A 19,562-nucleotide genomic window follows, 5' to 3' on the forward strand; every position below is an offset into this window, starting at 1 on the left:
GACATGGACAAAAATTAAGGTAAACACAGGTGTTACCAATGATACTAATTAAAGTTCCGTCCCACTTAATGTAGAAGAGCCTTTCCACTGAGACGATTTTTTAAATTATTTTATTTTTTATAAATAGATTTTATTCCACATTTTTGCAAAAAAAAACCACATAAATCCAAATGAGTATATATTACCTCGCGTAAATACATCAACCGGTAGGGTTTATCAGCAACCTCAAGTTGGTCAGTGCTTTCTTGTGGGTTTTTTATTTATTTTAAAACATCCCCTCATGTTATCCCCCTACTCCCAAATACCCCCTTCCACCTTCCCACCCACCTACCCACCCCTAAAAAGCCAAAAAAGAAGAAAGGGGAAAAGGAAAAAGAGAAAAGAGAGAGATAAAAAGAAGCAAAGGGGGAAAAAGAGAAAAAGAGAGAAACAAGAGAAAGAAAAAAAAAGAGTGGAAACAGCATGTTGATTCAGCCTCGAATGGTGCATGCACCTCATGAGTTGTGATCCAGGATAAATCAATATCCACACCCTCAAATTTCACCCTCACTGAGCCGATATGTACAGTACAATAGCAGCACCCTGACTCGGTTTGACCTTGAATGGAACACAGCATTAATTGGTAGCATTGGTAACATCTGTGTTCTATTTTCTGTCCTCTGGTGTTTTTAGAGTTTAATTACTTTTCACAGAGATGCACAGTCAAAATCCTGAGTGATAATTTAAGGTCTCAGAGATCAGCAGGGCCAGGATTCTTGTGCATGAGGCACTCAGATCAATCAAACACATATATATCCTTAATAAATCCCAGACAGTGGTAACAAAACAAAACAAACAAAAGTTATAAAAGGGCCAAATGCCAGGCAGGGGCTGTTGTACATGGTGTAGAAAAAGTTTTGTAGTATCTATCCCTTTCATAGTCATAGCTGGTGGGCTTGCAGTGTTCTGCTCTAGTTCGAGGAGAGAAACGTCTCATTCAAACGGTGTAGCCTCACTGCCAACGCACCGGTAGCATGTCTGTAGGAGTGTTTTTGTCTTTTACTCACGACCACAGCGAGCTCCTGCCTTGTGTAATGACCCCGGTGAACTTGGTGAGCCTCCTGCCATCCACCTCAAACCACTGGAGTGGGTCGTCTCTCCCGGCACACCAGCCCCCGTCATACAGGTCATCTTCATAAATGCCAGCCTGCCAGGGAGAGAAAGAAGCAGCAGCTGAGATTCTGTTTCAGACTCATACACACATGCACACACTCACGCACATACACACACACACATGCATGAACGCACGTGCCCACAAGGACTGTGCAGGTGCTCAAGGGGCAGCGCTGCAGACTTGAGATTCGAGTCAGAAAAAACTGCTCTTGTGACCTGAGACTTGACTTAATTAGCGACTTGACTGCTTTAAAACTTCACTCAAGACGTATGAATAGGAGCTGGGGCAATAACCCTATATCCAAAGAACAATACAACTTTAACTGTGTCACCAATCACCATCATATGCTTTCTGTAGTTTAGTCTACGGCTTTGCGCACAGTTCTGCCTTTCTGTGGTGTTTATTTGGAGTAACGTTGGTATGGTAACTGTCTTGGCATTGCCAAACATGGATATTAAATTATGGGGATGGACAGAGGTGGAGACTTAATCTTATTATGTGTATTGGACAAAATGTGTAAGAAAATCAACATGCGTAATCATCATATATACACGAAATAAATGTTTAGATTTGTGGTTTGCATGTGGTAATCTATGAGTAGGAGATGAGTTTATACTCGCTGACATGTTACACGCCTACAGCACTTAAACCCTCCTTCGCATCTTTCACATTATAATGAGTATTAGGGCAGATTATTGTGCTGCATCTTGGCTGAGACTACACAAGTGCTACTGTATGAATATAGGCGAGGTTATTTGGATTGGCAGGATCATGCCAGCACTGTATTAGGGAGTGAACAGGGAGTGACTGGGAGCAAGGAAAGATGAGATATAGGGCTGCGTGCAGGCCAAATTTACCAGACAAGCAGAGTGCTGCTGAAAACCCCCTGCCGCTCCTCTCTGATACAGCTGACTGCATTTCTGAATTTTCTCCAGCAATATGCGGATACAGTACATTTTCTCGATGTGTCTCGAGGATACATCCTGGTGACACTTACTTGGCGTCAGCTATTAGCAGCTAAAAATGTTAACCCAATTATAATGTATCAAGCACCTCCTCCAATCCAAAAAGGCCAGAACAACTAAGTATAGTGCTATGATGAATTGGGCTTGTTGGCTTACAACACGCTGCGTTCGTTACGCAACCTTCGGAATATGCTGACAGGCCGCGTTCATCCCCAGTTATGACAGCATCATGAGTTGTATAAGTGCATTTTAGCACTATATCTTAATCACTGTCAAGTCAGCTGTCGAGTTACTTTGAGTTACGCCACTCTCATTGTGTCTTTGCACAAAGCCCACCAAAAATTATAGTATGGAAGAATCTATAGAGACTTTCTTTTGGCCGTGGACTTTACTTTTCCTTGTGGATCTACCATGTGGATTGTTACCGCCATCTGTACCTGACAGTGCGCTGATACTCTCACATTAATCTCATGTACAATGTGCTGATACTCTTTTTGCACATTAATGTCTAATATTGTGTGCATACCTGTGCCTGCTACTATGTTCATACACCATATGTCTAACCTAGACATACTGTACCAGCTGGATATGCTATGTGTATATATGTAGATATCTTTTGTCTCTTTTCTCCTTGCTTTCCCTGCCCCCCTCCTCTCTCTTCTTTTCTTTTCTCTTTCTGAAAATAACAAAAACGATAGAGCTCTTAACACCTGTAAACCTTGAATGAAGTTCATTCTGATTCAGATTTTTACAGCGGAAAAGGGGTGCCAGCCACTTAGAAGTGTGTGTGTGTGTGTGTGTGTGTGTGTGTGTGTGTGTGTGTGTGTGTGTGTGCGTGGGCGCGCAGGCATGTATGTACTGTAGTACCCTGCTACATTTTGCTTATATGCATTTCAGTTGCAAAATATACTGTATATCTCAAAATATGCGCACGTTCAATTATTGCTGGTGTTGCATTAATAATTATAAATGTACAGTTTGGTGAGGTTTTGAAATTTGCAGTATTCCTTGAACATCTCGGGTCCCTTCTGTTGTTTATTGGGGAAGCAGGTGTCAATCTGTTATAGCCAACCTATAGCGGGGTCTTAGAGGGGGTGGGTCTAGAAGGATAGAGAGACAGACTGAGAGTGAGAGAAAGGGTGAAAACTGAGAGACTTATAGAGCTGGTTGCAAGTTCCGTAATCTGAGTGATTTTCTACTCTATCTGAGAACTGTAAAGATATGGACATTTATAGTTAGAGGTTAGTTTATTTAGTGTTATGGTTTTCGGGATGGTGTGCTTCAAATGCTGGCTGCTACGCCAGAGAGTCCATTTGTGCATGTGCACACAGACAAGAGGTTCGGGTTCTTCCACGCACATGCTCATCTTGGACAGAGAAGTTGGAAAACTGGTTGCAACAGCTTTCTGTTTTTCAAAGGAACTGCGAGTACGGACATTACTTCCCTTGAGGATTTCAAATGAGCTCCAAGGACCGTGCCAACGATAATGGTACCATAAACTGCGTTTCAAAGCCCCGGGTATTATTTTGTTTTCTTTCCTTTGGGGCCATCAGGACATTTTATAGGGGTGACTCGCATGGTTTTGTAATACATACTTTTCTGGTATTACATTCAATCCTTGTGATTTGATATGCGTCTGTGATAATAATGTGGTTCATGTGCTAAAACTATAATGGTTATAGTTAAGTATGATGCAGAGAGAGTTTTAAGCTCGCAATAACAGTATAGGTGTTCGATGTTTGATGAGCTAACCAGGCCTCTCTGCACCTTAGTAGTCAGAATCAGATGCCAATTTTAGTTATAGCTACTGTAGACACATCCTAATAGATTTTGGTATCACTAATTCACATCCAAATGCTAAGAGGTTAGAATTGAGCAGGTGGGCTGCAGTACATCTACATTATGTCCCCAAAGTAGTCGACCAAACACAGTGAGCTACACAGCTCAACTGACACTGTTGCACCAATCACAGTCCCCACATAAGTAGACCAATAAAATCACAGTGAACCACACAGCTCACCTCACACTGCTAATCTCCAGGTTAGCATGGCACAACATTGGTGCTTCATTCACAAACTGCACACCTAGTAACTTACTAATATCGATATAGAGATCTTCACGGGTCTAACCAAACCGAAAATACCCAACAATGACAGGGCCCCTGTTTAATTTTGGCCAAACTGGTCCGGGTTGGTTCAGATTCTACTACCTTGGGTTCCGTGTCCATTTATCATTATGTGTAAAGCCCGAGAAGAACCGTACTGTAAAAAGCATGAAGTGGTGATTATTCTGACCTAGGATCAGATAAGTGCAGCGCAAAATGGGCAAAGGCGGGAATGATGTGTGCCAGGCTGCCAGCTGGCTGAGTTACAGTAAGTGACTTGGGAGAGCATGTCAAACAATACATTGGTTGCGTATCATGTTGTGCTTAAAAAAAATAACCGATCTACAAGCTCACAACGGGTCGCACTGCAATGCATTGTGAGCTTATGGATCGGTTATTTTCAATGTGTGACACTGGTGTGCAACTATGTATGAATCAGGCTTAAAAGTGCATAGTTTGTCTCAAGCCTCCTACTTCAGCAACCTGTACTGTAAGTTTGTAAAGACAAATGAATCATCTGACTATTATATGTCCCTAATTATCAGAATGTTATTAGAATGCCATTGGTGTGTGGAATGAAATACATACACACACAGCAAAAGCCTCTGTGTTAATTTAACTTGCAGAGTGTAGAAATGAATCCGTCGCAGTTTTAAATGAACACCCAGGATTTTTAAGTGTACCCGCCATAGAAATGGAAATAAACCGAGCCTATTGGAGACAGGCCTGGTTCAACAAGCCACATCTGCTCCCCCTGTGTTCCTCCAGATTTGCAGATAATTTCACCTCAAGACTGGGGTGCATTATCTCTGTCCCTCGATGATCCCCGATCTGCACATGTGCACCCACAGAAAACACACACCCAAAAACACACATACTGTACACACACACCCTTCAGTACTCGGAGAGGAGTAAACAAATCACAGAACAACAATGGCTTTGTTTCACTGGTTTTCGATAACTCATCGCACTTCTTGATTGAATTACATGTGTGTGTGTTTCATTAATCATAATGCTCCGATTGGGAGTAGCGATTGAGGCGAACCAGACATCGCTCTCGGCTTCATGTCCTCAAGGCAGAGCCTACAGTAACAGGAAATACCTCTTCTCCTCCCATATGCCTGATCCTCTTTATTAGGTTTGGGGATCTGCCCTTTGGTTTGATGGCAGCAGTGCTGTTTTCTCACTGCTTACCTCCCTCCCGTTAACACTGTGACACAAACTGAAGCATATTCATGTCACCCACACTTGGAAGTGCGCTGACTGTAGGCGTTCCTACAGGCTCTGTCGGAGGCTAGCTGTCAAGAGGGTCTGTCTGTGTGTCGGTCTGTCGGTCTGTGTATCTGTCTCTCTTTTCAATCAGTGGATTTCTTCTGCACACTGCCAGTAGGCCACAAAAAAACAGTTTCAAATAATTATGTTTTATACGTTTTGAAATATTTAACTTTCATTTTATGATGGAATATAGATATGTCTTAGACGACTGACGCCTTAGATAACTAACTGACAGTCTGGCCACATGAAGTCTGAGATCCACATTGGAGCCCATGCACATCGTTCTCATGTGGATTCCAAAATCCACATCATTCAAATGTTTTATCACAACTGACATTGTGCCATGCAGTGAGCATAACATCGTTCTGTGAGTCCCTGTTGTCATGTCAAATCGTTGATTTGAAACTCAGACCAAAAGATATGATGTTGTTCGACTTGAAAAGTGGAGAAGGGCCAAAGTGGCCTGTAGACTGCAGCTCCATTCAGGGACGCTGTCTCTGCCGCCACAATCCAGGGAGCTATGCTGTTTTATAGTTAAAGGTCAAAGTCAGTTCAATTATTGATTCATTCAGTGAATTACCAAGTATTATTCTAATGCTGCTTATTATTTATTCCATTCATAGCATCTATCGAAGGTCTGAGGACTATGTTCGAACTATGTTCGTTCACATGCAAGCTGTCTTAAATATGCAGGTGGCATTGCCTGTGGTGTAATGCTTGCATCAGGTTTTTGTGTAAACTCGTTGTCTGGCCCAATCCATGCCTAGGGCTTAAAGATGGTGAGCCACAGGCCTATGTTCTCATAAATAATGATCACTTGGATATTTCTGTTATATACCCCAATTTTTATTTCCTCCAAAAACTGTACAAAGTGTTAGAAATCTCTATTCATGCAGACACATCCAACAGCTCTGTACTGGAGTCCACTGTTTCACCGCCCACTTGTAGTCTCACAGAAGCATTACTCTCTCTACCTGTCTGTCTCTATTGCTAAATGGAACTATTGATCTTTTGAAACACTCCTATTAGTAAAAATGTCTTCACAACAACAATGTTGTATCTAAGGCATTAGCTACAATATATATATATATATATATACATTTTTTTTTTAAATGCGTGGATTACATACTGTACTGTAGATTATCAAGAAGTTCCACATTTTCTTAACTATACACTTGTTGTTGAAGTGCATTCACATCAGGGGATTATTATTTTTTAAAACATTTAGTTAGTAATTAAATGTTATGGGAGGTATATGGTCCTGATACAACAGGAGTCCAGTGTGTTCCCATTCTCCTGTTTGACAGAGAAGCTTGCGACTGACAATGTGAAACTGACACAGGCAAGAACTTATTGCACATTTAACCACACCAGGTACTCTAGAGCAGTGTTTCTCAAGTCAAGGACCCCCAAATTGTATTTGGCCGAGGACCTCCTATCTGAAAATGGTTTGTGCCAGGGACCCCCAGAAGATAAGATTTGTGTAAATCTTTTATTAAAAAATCTAAATGTTTCAAAACTTTCAAAACATGTTTTAATATTTTTCAAATATTTTTAAAAATGGCTCTCAGTAGGGCACGAACGTGCTGTGAGCTTGTATCTGCTATTCTTAAATAGCCAACGTATAAAATATGGATAAAGTGGTTAAAATTGTGATTATTTTATTAAATTTTTTTATCCCTCGATTTTTGTAACTCTTTTTTTCACCCGGTGCCAATTTGCTAAGTGATCCTGGGCACTACACTCCCCCCACCAGCCTAGGGAGGCCAGGGCCGAATTGTTGTGATTCTGTATATTAACACCTTTTGCTGTGGACCCCCTGGAACCCCCCCATGGACCCCTGGGGGTCCCCGGGCCCCACTTTGAGAACCAATGGCCTAGAGAGGAGTAAAAACTGAAGAATTGCCAAAATCATGGCAAAGCTTATTTTTTTCTAACTTTTCAACCTCATCTCCATAGATCAGTTTGCACCTTTGAGCACATATTCAGGCATTGGAATGGCATTGGTATTTTAATAAAGTTTTGCTTACAGTACAGTACTACGATTGAGATAACAAAAAAGAAAACCTTACCTGGATGTTGAGACGACCTCTATGTGCTCCAAGCCCATATCGTTTCGTGGTCGAGGCATGAAGCTGGAAGTCGTCAATCTTCAACGTCTCCAGTCCCATTGGAGGGCATTCTAGTTGAGAAGAAGGACAAATTGACCTGCTATTCTTGTGGTAATTTCACATAACGTCTGCCGCTGGTTAAAGAAATATGCTTTCACAACCAGGACACTTAATCACTTAAATGAACAATATATTGCATATCTACAAGCTCGCAATGGAACATGTTGTGAACATATAGATCTGCTATTTTCGACAATTTCGTTGACATTTCTTTGAATTTTTATTATTTTTTAGTATTTGTTAAAATGGCTGATCCATCAGTGTCAAAGTTTCTATTCACACTTTATTTAGAACCTGTCAATTTGCCAGTGAAACTAAGTCGTAACAGATGCATCAAACAAGACTGTTTTGACGCCAACACAAAGCCTACAGAGAGAGTGAGAGATGGAGAGAGATGTGAAGAGATCCTCAGGTCACCCGCATCACATTTCAACATTCCCCTCTCTCTTTCCCAAACGGCTAAACATCTCATTTTCTTGGCAAATCAAAACAGAAAAGGTGCATGGACCCAAATGAAGCAAATGGAAAGTAATTGTGTGCTTGGTGCTTTATTCTCATGACACAGCTATGAATTTCAAAACGGGCCAAAGCTACCCAATGTCATTGATAAATGCACTTGCCGTGAAGCTGCCTCTTTCTCTCTTTCCTTTTTTTTTTTTTGCATTTCTGAAATCAAATATGCACACCTGTCACCGCTTTCAAACTGTACAGTATAATATATGAGAGCTATTTTAGAGCAGGTTGAAACGGCTATATATTTATACTAACATAACTTGGCACCCAAGAAGCAAACCATGGACCCTAATAAATGGAGCTATTTCCTGGGGCATTACGCAGCACATTGCTGCATGTGGGGTCAAACGCTGCGTTCACACCAGTGTTGATCTCTTAGACTAAAACTATGACGGAAAATGTCTGTCGCAGACACGTTGTGAGCTTTGTCTGCCTAAATCAGGCATTACGACACCATCAAGGCATACCACAATAAACTGTTGTCGCCTAAAACAACTGTAGATTTAGTTGACTAAAATCTTATGATACTAAGTCAACTAACACTAGACTAAAAGTAAAACATTTCAGATGAATACAAATGTGCTGTCAAAATTAACACTGCGTTCACACTGGCCGATACAAAAGATTCAAATCTGCAATGAGACGCAGCATATCTGTCGCCGTGTCGCTGTTGACTTGTGCTCGTTGACGTCAAACATGCGTCTGACGAGCAAGGAAAAGTCTGGTGTTAAACTTAACAAGGAACTGGCTGGTATAGCATTGTAGCTGCAGTTGAAACCAGCTGCAGCATTATGCCGCGTTGACGTTCACACTGTCACGCTTCAAAACTGCCGGCCACCATTCATTTTCAATGGAAGCCAGCGACATGAAGAAACAAAGTAGTACAATTTGTACTACTCTGTGTTGCGAACCTTAACGGCCCGTTTGGAATCAATCAATTGCTATCAATCATTGCACCCCCTGGAACCCCCTCAAGGACTCGATCCTGGGTGTTCCCAGACCCCAAAGTTGAGAACCACAGACTACAGTGTGACAGCCTGTCCTTGACATCTTGCTGAAGGCTTTTGTCCTGTACTGTAGATCCATGATCAGTCATGCACAATGATGCCCATCATCCGTGATACAGCCCTAAAACCCCGTCAAGGGCAACGTCTTACGGAATGGACTCCCACAGTTTCCACTTCACCCTCACAATGATTCTATTGATTTAGCAACAGTGCTCGCTCCGTAATGACCTACTGTTTGAGCATAATTACACAGCCATGCACGTTGTTGAGGCTACAGAAATGCTTTGGCAAAAGATATGGGCTGGCGTTGAAAAACAGAATCCAGGAGTCATGGACTGTGAAGCGAGGCCCGTGCATCACTTCATGATGTTTTCATTTTTGCGCTAGAAGCCATGTGCAGTTTGTTTGACCATCTTTAACCCATTAAAACCGGGAACACATCTGTGTCATTTTTTGATTTCTTTGGCTATTCAAAAATAGCAGATATACAAGCGGTGCCGCGCTACGAGCTTGTAGATCTGCTATTTTTGAAAAATCGAATCTTTGCTTCTGGGGGGTCCCTGGAACAAAACATTTTCAGATGAGGGTCCGAGGTGAGGGTCCGCGGCCAAATACATATCTAAACAGTAGGCTATGTTGCTATGGTGCTCCAACTTTTCCATGTCAAGGACCCCCAAAATGATATGTATTTAGCCGCGGACCCCCATCTCAAAATGTGTTGTTCCAGGAAGCACAGATCGGAGTTAAAAATGTTCGCTTTAAAACACAAATGTTCAAAAATAGCAGATCTGCAAGCTCATAGCGCGCTATATGAGCTTGTATATCTGCTATTTTTTGAATAGCCAAAGAAATCTAAAATGCGTTCTCGGTCTAAATGGGTTAAGTGATTACAGAAAGGTGAAATGCTGTTCACCACCAAACCAAAGCTCATTGTGTGCGATCAGCTCATCTTTTATACACTACAACCACCATCACCCAGTGAGAGGCTAAACAACAGGCAACGTGATGATTGACTTGTGAGATCCTTGGCTGGCCGGCCAGCCCAGCAGCTCCCTGGGTCAGATCATAATGTTTGCAGACTTCTCTCTGGACCAGAGCTATGGAATTTCAAAGCAACTATTTCCGACTGGGCATTATAGGTCTGTTTGTCCATGCAGCATGTGCTGCAGATGTCACTGTCCACAGAGGAACACCAAGAACGGTTTCAGATGAAAGAAGACAGGGCTCTCTAGAATTCAAAGTTCAGTACTGTAAGTTATTAATTACTTTTATAATATTGTATGTACATATAGACACAGTTTGAAATCGTTCGGTCCCATATATGGGCATTTTCCATATATGGGCATAGCGGCCGGCTCGGCGGTTACGGACAAATGGATCTCCATAGTCCATATATGCCTATAATATAGGCGTATCAATCGGATCAGCGGTTCTGGACAACCGCCTATCTGACCAACTCCACGCGGGCACTCAGCCCGACTGAAGACCTCGGGTCAGAGTTTGTAGTTGATCGGTTAGCCGGTACTACAGTATAAACAAATCAGCACAATATAATCAGCACAAATAGTTCAACTAGTCGATTTACATCGACACATGGTGAGCTTGTAGATTGTCTATTTGAACTACTTGAAAAGGTTTTTAAAAATGTTTAAAAAATGGCAAAGAAGTTTAGGGATAATGGGTAAGGCACCGGCGAAAATAGGGCCTACAGGATGTTATCCATCAAATGGGGGGGGATTGAGGGATTCTACACATCAAAATCCCAATTGCTAGTTTAACCCTGCAGTGAGTGTAAAAATATAGACACGAGAGCAATTGTTTTACTCTCAGAGAGTTAAATTAACACGCAGGATTTTGCCTTGTAGAGAAGTGCCCATCATCCTTTCAACAGAACAGAGCAAGTACATTGACATGTTGAAAAGAGAGAGAGAAAAAAATAGACGGTAATCTTCTCTTAGATCCAAAGTCCACATACCATAAACGGGATCTAATTTATGCTTGGCGGATTAACCGCAGGCCTGTCTACAACCAGGCAGACTTCGCACTGAAAAGTTGTGGTGTGAATAAGTTTGATGAATAAGCCAGGCGCAAGGCCGCTTGTGTGACCAATTAGTAAAATATTTACAGTAACCCTATACAGCAACGAAAACCACACGTGTTGCCCCACTTGTGACCCTAAGCTTAAAAGCCCTGTATAGCCTATATATTTCGGATCAGCCCTTAACCCACCCTGGGGAATTCTTCACGATCCCCTGGGCCCCGAGAAGGGGGGGGGGGGTGTTAAACAACTCATTAGGTCAACCTGACCCTCACAGCTCACAGCGGTCCAAAAGGAACAAGGTTAACAGGCGTAAACAGCCGCGTGCTTTCCTATCGACCATAAATCTCCATCACCATCTGTATGCAGTTCTCTGCAGGGAGGTGCTGAAAATCATCCGACTTTGACAATAATGTAGTACTATGCAAATACAAGTGTCTCATGTGTTGCTAACTAGGCCACATGGCCACCAGTGCTGTAAAGTATTTAAGTACATGTACTCAAGTACTTTACTTAAGTACAATTCCAAGGTATTCTTTACTTTTTTACTTTTTAAATTTTTCAGTAGTTTTACTTCTACTCTCAGAGGCAAATATTGTACTTTTACGCCACTACAATTATTTGAAAACTTAGTTACTAGTTACTTTGTTCATTTAGATTTTTAATTACAAAACCACTTCAGCCCTATATACAGTGTACATACAAGCTCACAATGCGTCGCATTGCGACGCATTGTGAGCTTGTAGATCTGTTATTTTCAAAAGATTTGTATGCATACATTTGAAAACTTCTGCATAATGAGTACTTTTACTTTTGGTATTTTTATTACATTTTGATACCAATACATATGTACTTTTATTCAAGTACATTTTGAATTCCGGACTTTTACTTGTAACAGAGTATTTCTACATTACAGTATTAGTATTTTTACCTAAAAATTTAGTACTTTTTCCACCACTGGCCACTGACCACATCAATGCTGAGGGCCGATATCCAAAACATGAGATTGAAGATTAGTCAGGCTATGTGTGTCACAAGCTCTTAATTCCCATCCCCTTGTGGTGCATCACTGTCATATGGTAGATTTTATGACCCGTTCCTTCACTCTGTGATGTTTACGTAACATGCAAACAAACAACTTCCAATCTCAAGAACACTTTGGCCTTCGACTAATCGATATCGACGCATCGTTTGATTCGACTGATTGTTATGCTGCGAGAGCGTGACGTCAATCGGTTCGCGCGCGGACGGAGGCGCCCTGGAAAACTTGTCAAGCTGAGTGGAAAAGAAGTCGAGAAGAGAGCTTAACCTCTCTGAATCGAGGACAAAGTGCTGTGCCCACATAATTGACTAAATGAGTGTGACTCCGCTCTGAATCACAGCTCCCAGCGCACACGGCCAGACAGCTGCACATCAAAAAAGCCTGTTTATAAGACTCCATGAACTTTTCTGATTTCCCTTGTCAGTGGTCCAGACCGTCATAACCATAGAAGACGTGCTGTCATATACCACAACTCATCCCCTGCAACCGCACTGTCCATACGTGAGCTTACTCCTGGCCCTTCTATAGAAACATCTTGTTATGACGGTGTTCTTCCTGTACGGCGTTATGGTTGACTGGCAAAGTGAACATGCAAATCCCTTTCTGCGGTTGAGTCCATCATTTAATGAATGTGCTCTTGTTCTGCTGTATGCTGGTAAATGACAATTCCACTGTGCTTCAAAAATATTTTGGTTTATTTTTCGGTTTGGAAATATACAAAATCGGATGTCAATGGAATAATTTACATCCGTTGGTTTTTTCATACTGCATTTTGTTTTTGCTGCTTGGGTGCACATTTTATTGGAATCTTAAAGAAGCCTGAAAAAAGAAAAACACACTGTGGTGGACTCCAGTCCAAGTGTTTTACGGCCTTCTGCACTTTTTCACCATAAAACTTAAGCCCGCTAGTGTAGTCCAGATGATAAAGCAGCTGTTCCTAAGGTACGGAGACATTAAACAAACGGCATAATTCAGATAACAGGTCAGTAGTCATCATTTCTGACACAAAAACATGATGTAGGGTCCGTGGCGCTCCAGATTCTGGATGTTTGCTGGGCCTATTAGAACTGCACATGCTGTGCTGTGCTGTGCTGTGCTGTGCTGTGCTGTGCTGTGCTGTGCTGTGCTGTGCTGTGCTGTGCCAGGTGATGTCCACATGAAGTTCCCTCGTTCCAACATGTTAGAATGATAAACCGGTCCAACCCTCATCTCCAATCATCTTCCAAATGCAAATTCAAATGGCATCGTTTCCACCTGTCTGGCCCGAGCATCATTCTTAAGCTCAATTTGTACTTTGTTGTACGATGGTGTCGTATCAAAAATAGCAAATCTACAAGCTCATAATGCGTCGCATCTGCAACGAATTGTGAGCTTGGAGAGCGGCTACTTTAGTGCACTACACTGTTGTACAACAGAGCATAGATTGGGCATTACAACAGCCTGGACATAAATTAACCACTGGCCCTCACTCCCTGTTTTGTGTGTTTTTACGGCATGGCTCTGTTTTGTGTGTTTTTACGGCATGGCTCTGTTTTGTGTGTTTTTGCGGCATGGCTCCTATAGGGCCAAGTGCGTGCGTGTGTGCGTCTAGTCAAATCTCGCGAACTGCCGAACCTATCAGTGCCAAATGTCTTGCGCATGCTGCCCGAAGGCCATGGAAGTACCTCAATACATGTTTTTCCCCAATGTGTTTTATGTTTTTTTTACATATCTGTAACTTACATTTTATAATGGCAGTCACTGTTGTTCGGATCAGGCTGAAAGGTGCCCATATGGAGTCATGACTCCATATGGGCACCTTTCAGCCTGATCCTATGACATATTATGTCATAGATGACTGACATCATAGACTGGCCACAAGAAGTCTGAGATCCACATGGAAGCCACACCGTTGTTAGACCCCGTCTTGTGTTTACCTTCCTGGGTTGTTAAACACAGCGATTCTTTTACTATACAAATATAGGCTAATAAATTGAGTATATGGGTTCAATCACAGTCCTGGAAGGTTTGAGGTAGAGATGCTGAAGTTCAGAATCAAGTCCTCAATACGTCTGTTTTGTCCTTTCACTTGGATCAGAAGTACGAGGCCATAAAAGCCAGACTCAAAACACCGGCAGCAGCCAGTGAGCCCGAGAGGAGGCTACCGTAGCACCGCTGGCAACAGTGTGGCAATTACACGGCGATCCATGGCAAACGGAACGCTTCATCTCCGATTCTGAGAGCATCATCTTTTGCTATTGCCAATATTTTCCTCTCAAGGATAAAATAAGCATTTAACCCCCTTTTCCAAAGTGTTTGTCATTATTCTGAGGGAGGAGAAGACAGCTTTGCTGAAAGATAACTTTACGAGGGGGATCATGACTATCCCAGGTGTGGTTGTTTACTCACCCTCCTTAACCGCACCGTACTGCCCCTCGCCTTCCGAAATGCTGTTGGGGCTTTTCAGGGCGCCCTTCTTGCTCTTTTCCGCCTTTCTGTTTGTCGTTTTCCCTGCAGGAAAGGAAGGACACTTGTGTCATTGTGGTGCATAATTCATATAAGTTCAATGCTTTCTCACCTCTTTGAATTCAGGCAGTGGTGGACAGTTTCTTTTCTTTCTCAAGCTCATGACTTTCAGTCCGCTGCATTTCAAATAGAAATATTGTACTTTTAACTCCATTACCTTTCTGGGAAGGGACTCATAGGACCCAAACTTATATAAAGTATATGATGAATTAACCACTTAAGCCCTATTTCAAATATATTGAAAATAGCTGATCGACAAGCTCACAACGTGTTGCACCGTGACGCATTGTGAGCTTGTAGAAATCTGCTATTTTCACTATTTGAAAAAATATTTGGAAATGTTCTGACATTTCGGATTAAAGTATTCAATCGATCAATCAATATAGATGTGTTGGATAGGTTGCCATAGTTACTCACTAAATACTGTTTGTGTGAGTCCTAGTCGTTATGGTTACCACTGTGAGTCAGGCCACATCCATATTTGGGTACAACTGACCACCAGGAACTCCATATACGGAGCTAACTGACACATTGTGGACTCCATATTTGGGCATGACTTACATTAGTACTCCAGATAAGGATGGGTTGATGGTTAGACCTCTCAGAACATGGGTTTCAAGTGGCTAATAGGCAGGCTATAATTTAAGCACATTCACTCAGTCACCGTAACCAGTGCTTTTGGACATGAATGCTGATTCAACCTTGTAATCCAAGACTACAAATAACAGATCTACAATGTTTAAACTGGAAGGTCTGGGTTCTAAAATGGATCCTGAAGAGATGAGGAGGAAGATGAGGGAAGACGTCGTCTCTTCTCTCAAAAGCTTCATCGTTTACGTCGCTTTTCTCCGAGCCATTCCTTACGTCTTAAAGATGCTGGACAGCATCTGACCAGACCAGCGTGTCCACTGTACCTTTTCAGTGCGTGGAGAATGAGACAGAACCCAGAACCATTGTTCACATGGACCAGAACCAACACAGCCCCAACACAACTCCACTGCTGTCCTGCTAACATGTCCTTCAGCACTGTACCAGTGTTAACTTTATTTTCTCCTTTTTTTTATTATTTAGAATAGCCAATAATTTTTTTTACCCCTTTTTCTCCCCAATTTAGTCGTTATGCCAATTAATTCCTCCCCACACACATTTCTGTGTCGTTACTGCTGTCGTACCCTACTGACTCACCTGCCAGTGAGGAGCCTCCACCAGGAGGACGTAGAGCCTTCGTCCTACTCCTCCCCCCGACAGGTGCCGCCCCCCCCAGCCTGTAGGAGTACATGCACTGACCATTATCACCCTCCCCGTCCGGCTTCCCTCCCCCGAACACGGGCCAATTGTGTTCGTGTAGATGCTCGACAAAGCCCGATGCACCACGGTGAACCCACAACCTTTGTGGTGGTGGGCAGGGACTTTACCACTGCGCCACCCGAGTTAACTTTTAACTGATCCCATTTATCAAACCGACTACCTGAGGGGTTCAAAGCCATAAATACCCAGCATGAACCCCGGAGGAGGTGTGGACGTTTTTTTTTTTACATTCCTAGAGGAACTATATGGGAGCGCAAAGAATGTGCATTTTTACTTGACTGAGTGTCAGGTCATGATAGGCCCCATGCGATAACAATCTTTTACACATCTGAAAGCCCTTATCGTCAGCCCTACTCTGCATGCAGGTTACACACACCCGAACAATGCTTTATACAGCCTGCATGTGATTTAGGCTAATGGATTTCGATTGTGCTGTACGGGAGCAGCCAGCGACGTGATAATGGATGGCGTTAATGCTGACAATATCAGGCCAACCTGGAAATGTCAGGGTTGGCCAAGCGTTGCCAGGTTTCACATTATACAAATTAATGTGCAAGATACGATACAGTATGGTACTGTACAGTGCAGATTAGTGGGCCTGCAGGACTAAAACATCCCCCTTCTGTTGACATTATATGACGCGTGTACTTTAACAACTCACAACAATGACAAGGAAGCTGATTAACCGTCTTCCTTCTCCAGTCACACTTGCAGCAGCAGGTGACCCTGAGGCTGATGGATGCCTGAACCATTAAGTCACTGTCCTTGCAGCTGCTTCAAGTTATCTGCCATCGGTATAGGACTTACAGACCAACCTCTACTACCTTCATGCCTGTTAGCAACGACCGCCAATCAGCGGGCAGGATGGGAAACCTGCCTCCAGACCTGCCATTGCACATGCTGGCTGCACACAAAGCCCCGTGGCTCATGACAGGCTCCTGCCATTCCTTGTTGTCTGTCTTTAGGGGGGGAATTATGGAGCTCACGTGTGTTCCGCGGCAACACGGTTTGCGCTAATGCGATCCTTACCGCCGCTGAGCTGCAGGCAGTTGGATAGGCTTATTACTGTGGAGGCCACACAGAACCCTCTGGCTCTGTACTGATCGCTGTCTATAAGGAGGGGTGAGCTATACGACTACCTGTGAGAGGGGGTTATTGTTTTTTTTCTTCTCTGCACATCCATCACCATTTGAATTGAATTCAGCTGGTCCTCTTAACTCCTAGACACCAGGGTTCTGTCTTACATTTTCCATTTCAATTCATCAAGTAGCGGTCGAGGGTGTCTGGGGCATGTCAGTTGACTTTTGGGGATAAAAGTAGGTCGTCTTCTTGCCTTTTAATGAAATGAAAAGCTGTTTTGATTTGCTTTTTGGTTTTGACTTGGAACAACTTCCTCTTCAAATCATTTTTCAAATGTGTCCTGATCTGCTTGCGCAAGTGCTAACCAAAAAATACAATACACAATGCCAGGCATTCCTTTTGACTGTCTGTTACCATTCAGTGTTGACAGACATTAGCCATTAGTCTGCAGCAGAAACATTAATGATTAATCAACCATTTTTGTCCAATTGATCTTTATATTTAACGTTATGATCAGAATTACTTTAAAAAACGAAAAGCTTTGAGGATTACTAATCAAAGTTTGATAGCTTGAGAAATGAAGTGAGAACTTTGAGTTCTACTTTTATAGACTTGCTTTTACTATACAATTAGTCATCTGTTCTTGTTCTTGTTCTTTTATTAAGCTTCTCACACACTTTTGATCATTCTATGCTTGTTTTTGTTTCTAGCCCAATATTTCCTTTGTTTTTATATTTGATGCTGTGTGAAGCGCTTCGTAACTCTGTTTTAATAGAGTGCTATACAAATAAAGTCGACTTTATTGCTACAGCATTTGATGCATTTGACATCACAGTCAACCGTTAAGAGTTTTATTAACCTGGTTGTTGTGCCCACACACAACTTCCTTGTCACAGACTATTTCTCTTATGATTGATTCCCATGGTTAAGACTAGAGTACTAGAAACACAATCTTTTTTGTATGACTATGCTTTTTGTACAGAATTTGCACAGGGGGTGATTAGGCTTTTAGTACACACAAGACCTTAAGGCTGAATCGTGGAGTGAAAAGATACACATTTCATCAGCACGGCACATCAACAATCCTCAGTGTTAATTTAACTCAAATGGACCGGAAGGGTCAAAACTTTACTCTCACAGTTGAACAAACAACACTGAGGATTTTGCCGTGTGGAAGTGCCTTTACCTGGCTTAAAGGGTGTTTTACCCGTCTTCTCGCTGCTGACCGCCTTGCTCTTGGGCGCCGGCGCTTTCCTCACGGGCCCCTCCTGGCTGTCGGGCACCGAGGCCACAGGAGGCTGCGGCTCCTCTGGCTCTTGAACGCGGTTGTAGAGATCTCTGGAAAGCAGCTCCTGTATGTAGTAATCCTCATCGTCTGCGGCGTGGCCGTGACCCACCGGCCCCGAGAGGATCCCCAGCAGCACCAGGAGAGCAAGGGAGAAGGGGCTGAGGCGCCAGCAGTGTCTCATCGTGGCCCCGGGGGTCATCGTCATCATCTCATCGGGCATCGTCGGGTCCCGGCGTCGTCGTCTGCACAGGAGCCTGCTGTTGATGTTGCTGCTGCTGACAGGCTGCATCCCATCAACTGCCTCTCTCCCTCTTCCCACTGCCGACACGGGGAGTTCACAAAGTTCTCTCAGAGCGCTCCTAGGCAGCGAGCGGAGCCAGAGGGTCCATGGAAGCCTCAGACTGGGGGAAAAATGCAGGGAGGGGGTGTGGGGGGAGGGAGGGAGAGATGGGTGGGAGCGATACAGAGAGAGAGGAGAGAGGAAGACGGATGAGACGGACGGACTGACTGAGAGAAAAGCAAGAGATAAATGATGATCTTCTTTAAATGATGTCAGGTGGCTGGAGCAAAAAAATATATAAAGTTTTGGGGTTTTCTTTTCTCAAGTCTTTAAACAAATGTTGGTTCTAAAGGAGAGACCACACAGTCGTTTTGTTGGAGTGAGTGGGTACAAGTGAGACACTGTAGGCATATGAGAAGGCTGTCTGGGGTTGTAGTGCACATTTGACACTTTGCTCCACAGGATCTGCTTTCATCTACATCTCCTCCCACTCCGTCTGGGGCAGGGACTGACTTTTGGAACCGGAGTAAAGTTTGCTATTTTCCTGGGAGGGTGGGGGGGGGAGTTAAAGGTTTCTTTACCCATTTGCAATTCAGTAAAGCGCCCCAGAGGGCTTTACTTCAGCCAAAAAAGAGGCATGTCAATTTATACCTTTTTTTTTTGCGGTGACGGATGCAGCCTGGATTCCCCCCCCCCCCCCCCAAAAAAAGGAGCCAAAGACTGCTGTGAAAATCGTTGGTTGTCACCAACGCTGCCAGTTCCGCTTGACTCTGGTTTTGAACGCAGAGACACACATATATAAGGGTGCATAGCAATTATAATCTACAACACGG

The 19,562-nt window shown here is 43.1% G+C and overlaps 2 protein-coding genes across 3 annotated transcripts in view; one reads left to right on the forward strand and one right to left on the reverse strand.

Moving 5' to 3' along the window:
• Nucleotides 1-19,152, reverse strand: part of cpxm2 (carboxypeptidase X (M14 family), member 2) — a 50,838-nt gene extending 31,686 nt beyond the window's left edge. The window contains exons 1-4 of one of the 2 annotated variants that reach the window (XM_080454348.1): nucleotides 18,369-19,152; nucleotides 14,657-14,758; nucleotides 7,570-7,679; nucleotides 1,047-1,186 (exon numbers count right to left, since the gene is read on the reverse strand). In XM_080454348.1, the coding sequence (XP_080310474.1) occupies nucleotides 1,047-1,186; nucleotides 7,570-7,679; nucleotides 14,657-14,758; nucleotides 18,369-18,738 (722 nt within the window). In that variant the 5' untranslated portion in view covers nucleotides 18,739-19,152. Of the gene's footprint in view, nucleotides 1-1,046; nucleotides 1,187-7,569; nucleotides 7,680-14,656; nucleotides 14,759-18,347 lie in introns of both variants that reach the window. The other variant, XM_080454347.1, reaches the window with a different exon arrangement.
• Nucleotides 15,509-15,664, forward strand: LOC308104085 (mitochondrial import receptor subunit TOM5 homolog; the record flags this gene model as incomplete). Its single annotated transcript, XM_080454367.1, has 1 exon — nucleotides 15,509-15,664. The coding sequence occupies one exon, from the start codon at nucleotides 15,509-15,511 to the stop codon at nucleotides 15,662-15,664; it is 156 nt and encodes a 51-aa protein (XP_080310493.1).
• Nucleotides 19,153-19,562: the final 410 nt, after the last annotated feature.

The sequence above is a fragment of the Gymnoscopelus braueri genome (genome assembly GCF_963280865.1).
Source record: "Gymnoscopelus braueri genome assembly, chromosome: 17".
Classification (NCBI taxonomy): Eukaryota; Metazoa; Chordata; class Actinopteri; order Myctophiformes; family Myctophidae; genus Gymnoscopelus; species Gymnoscopelus braueri.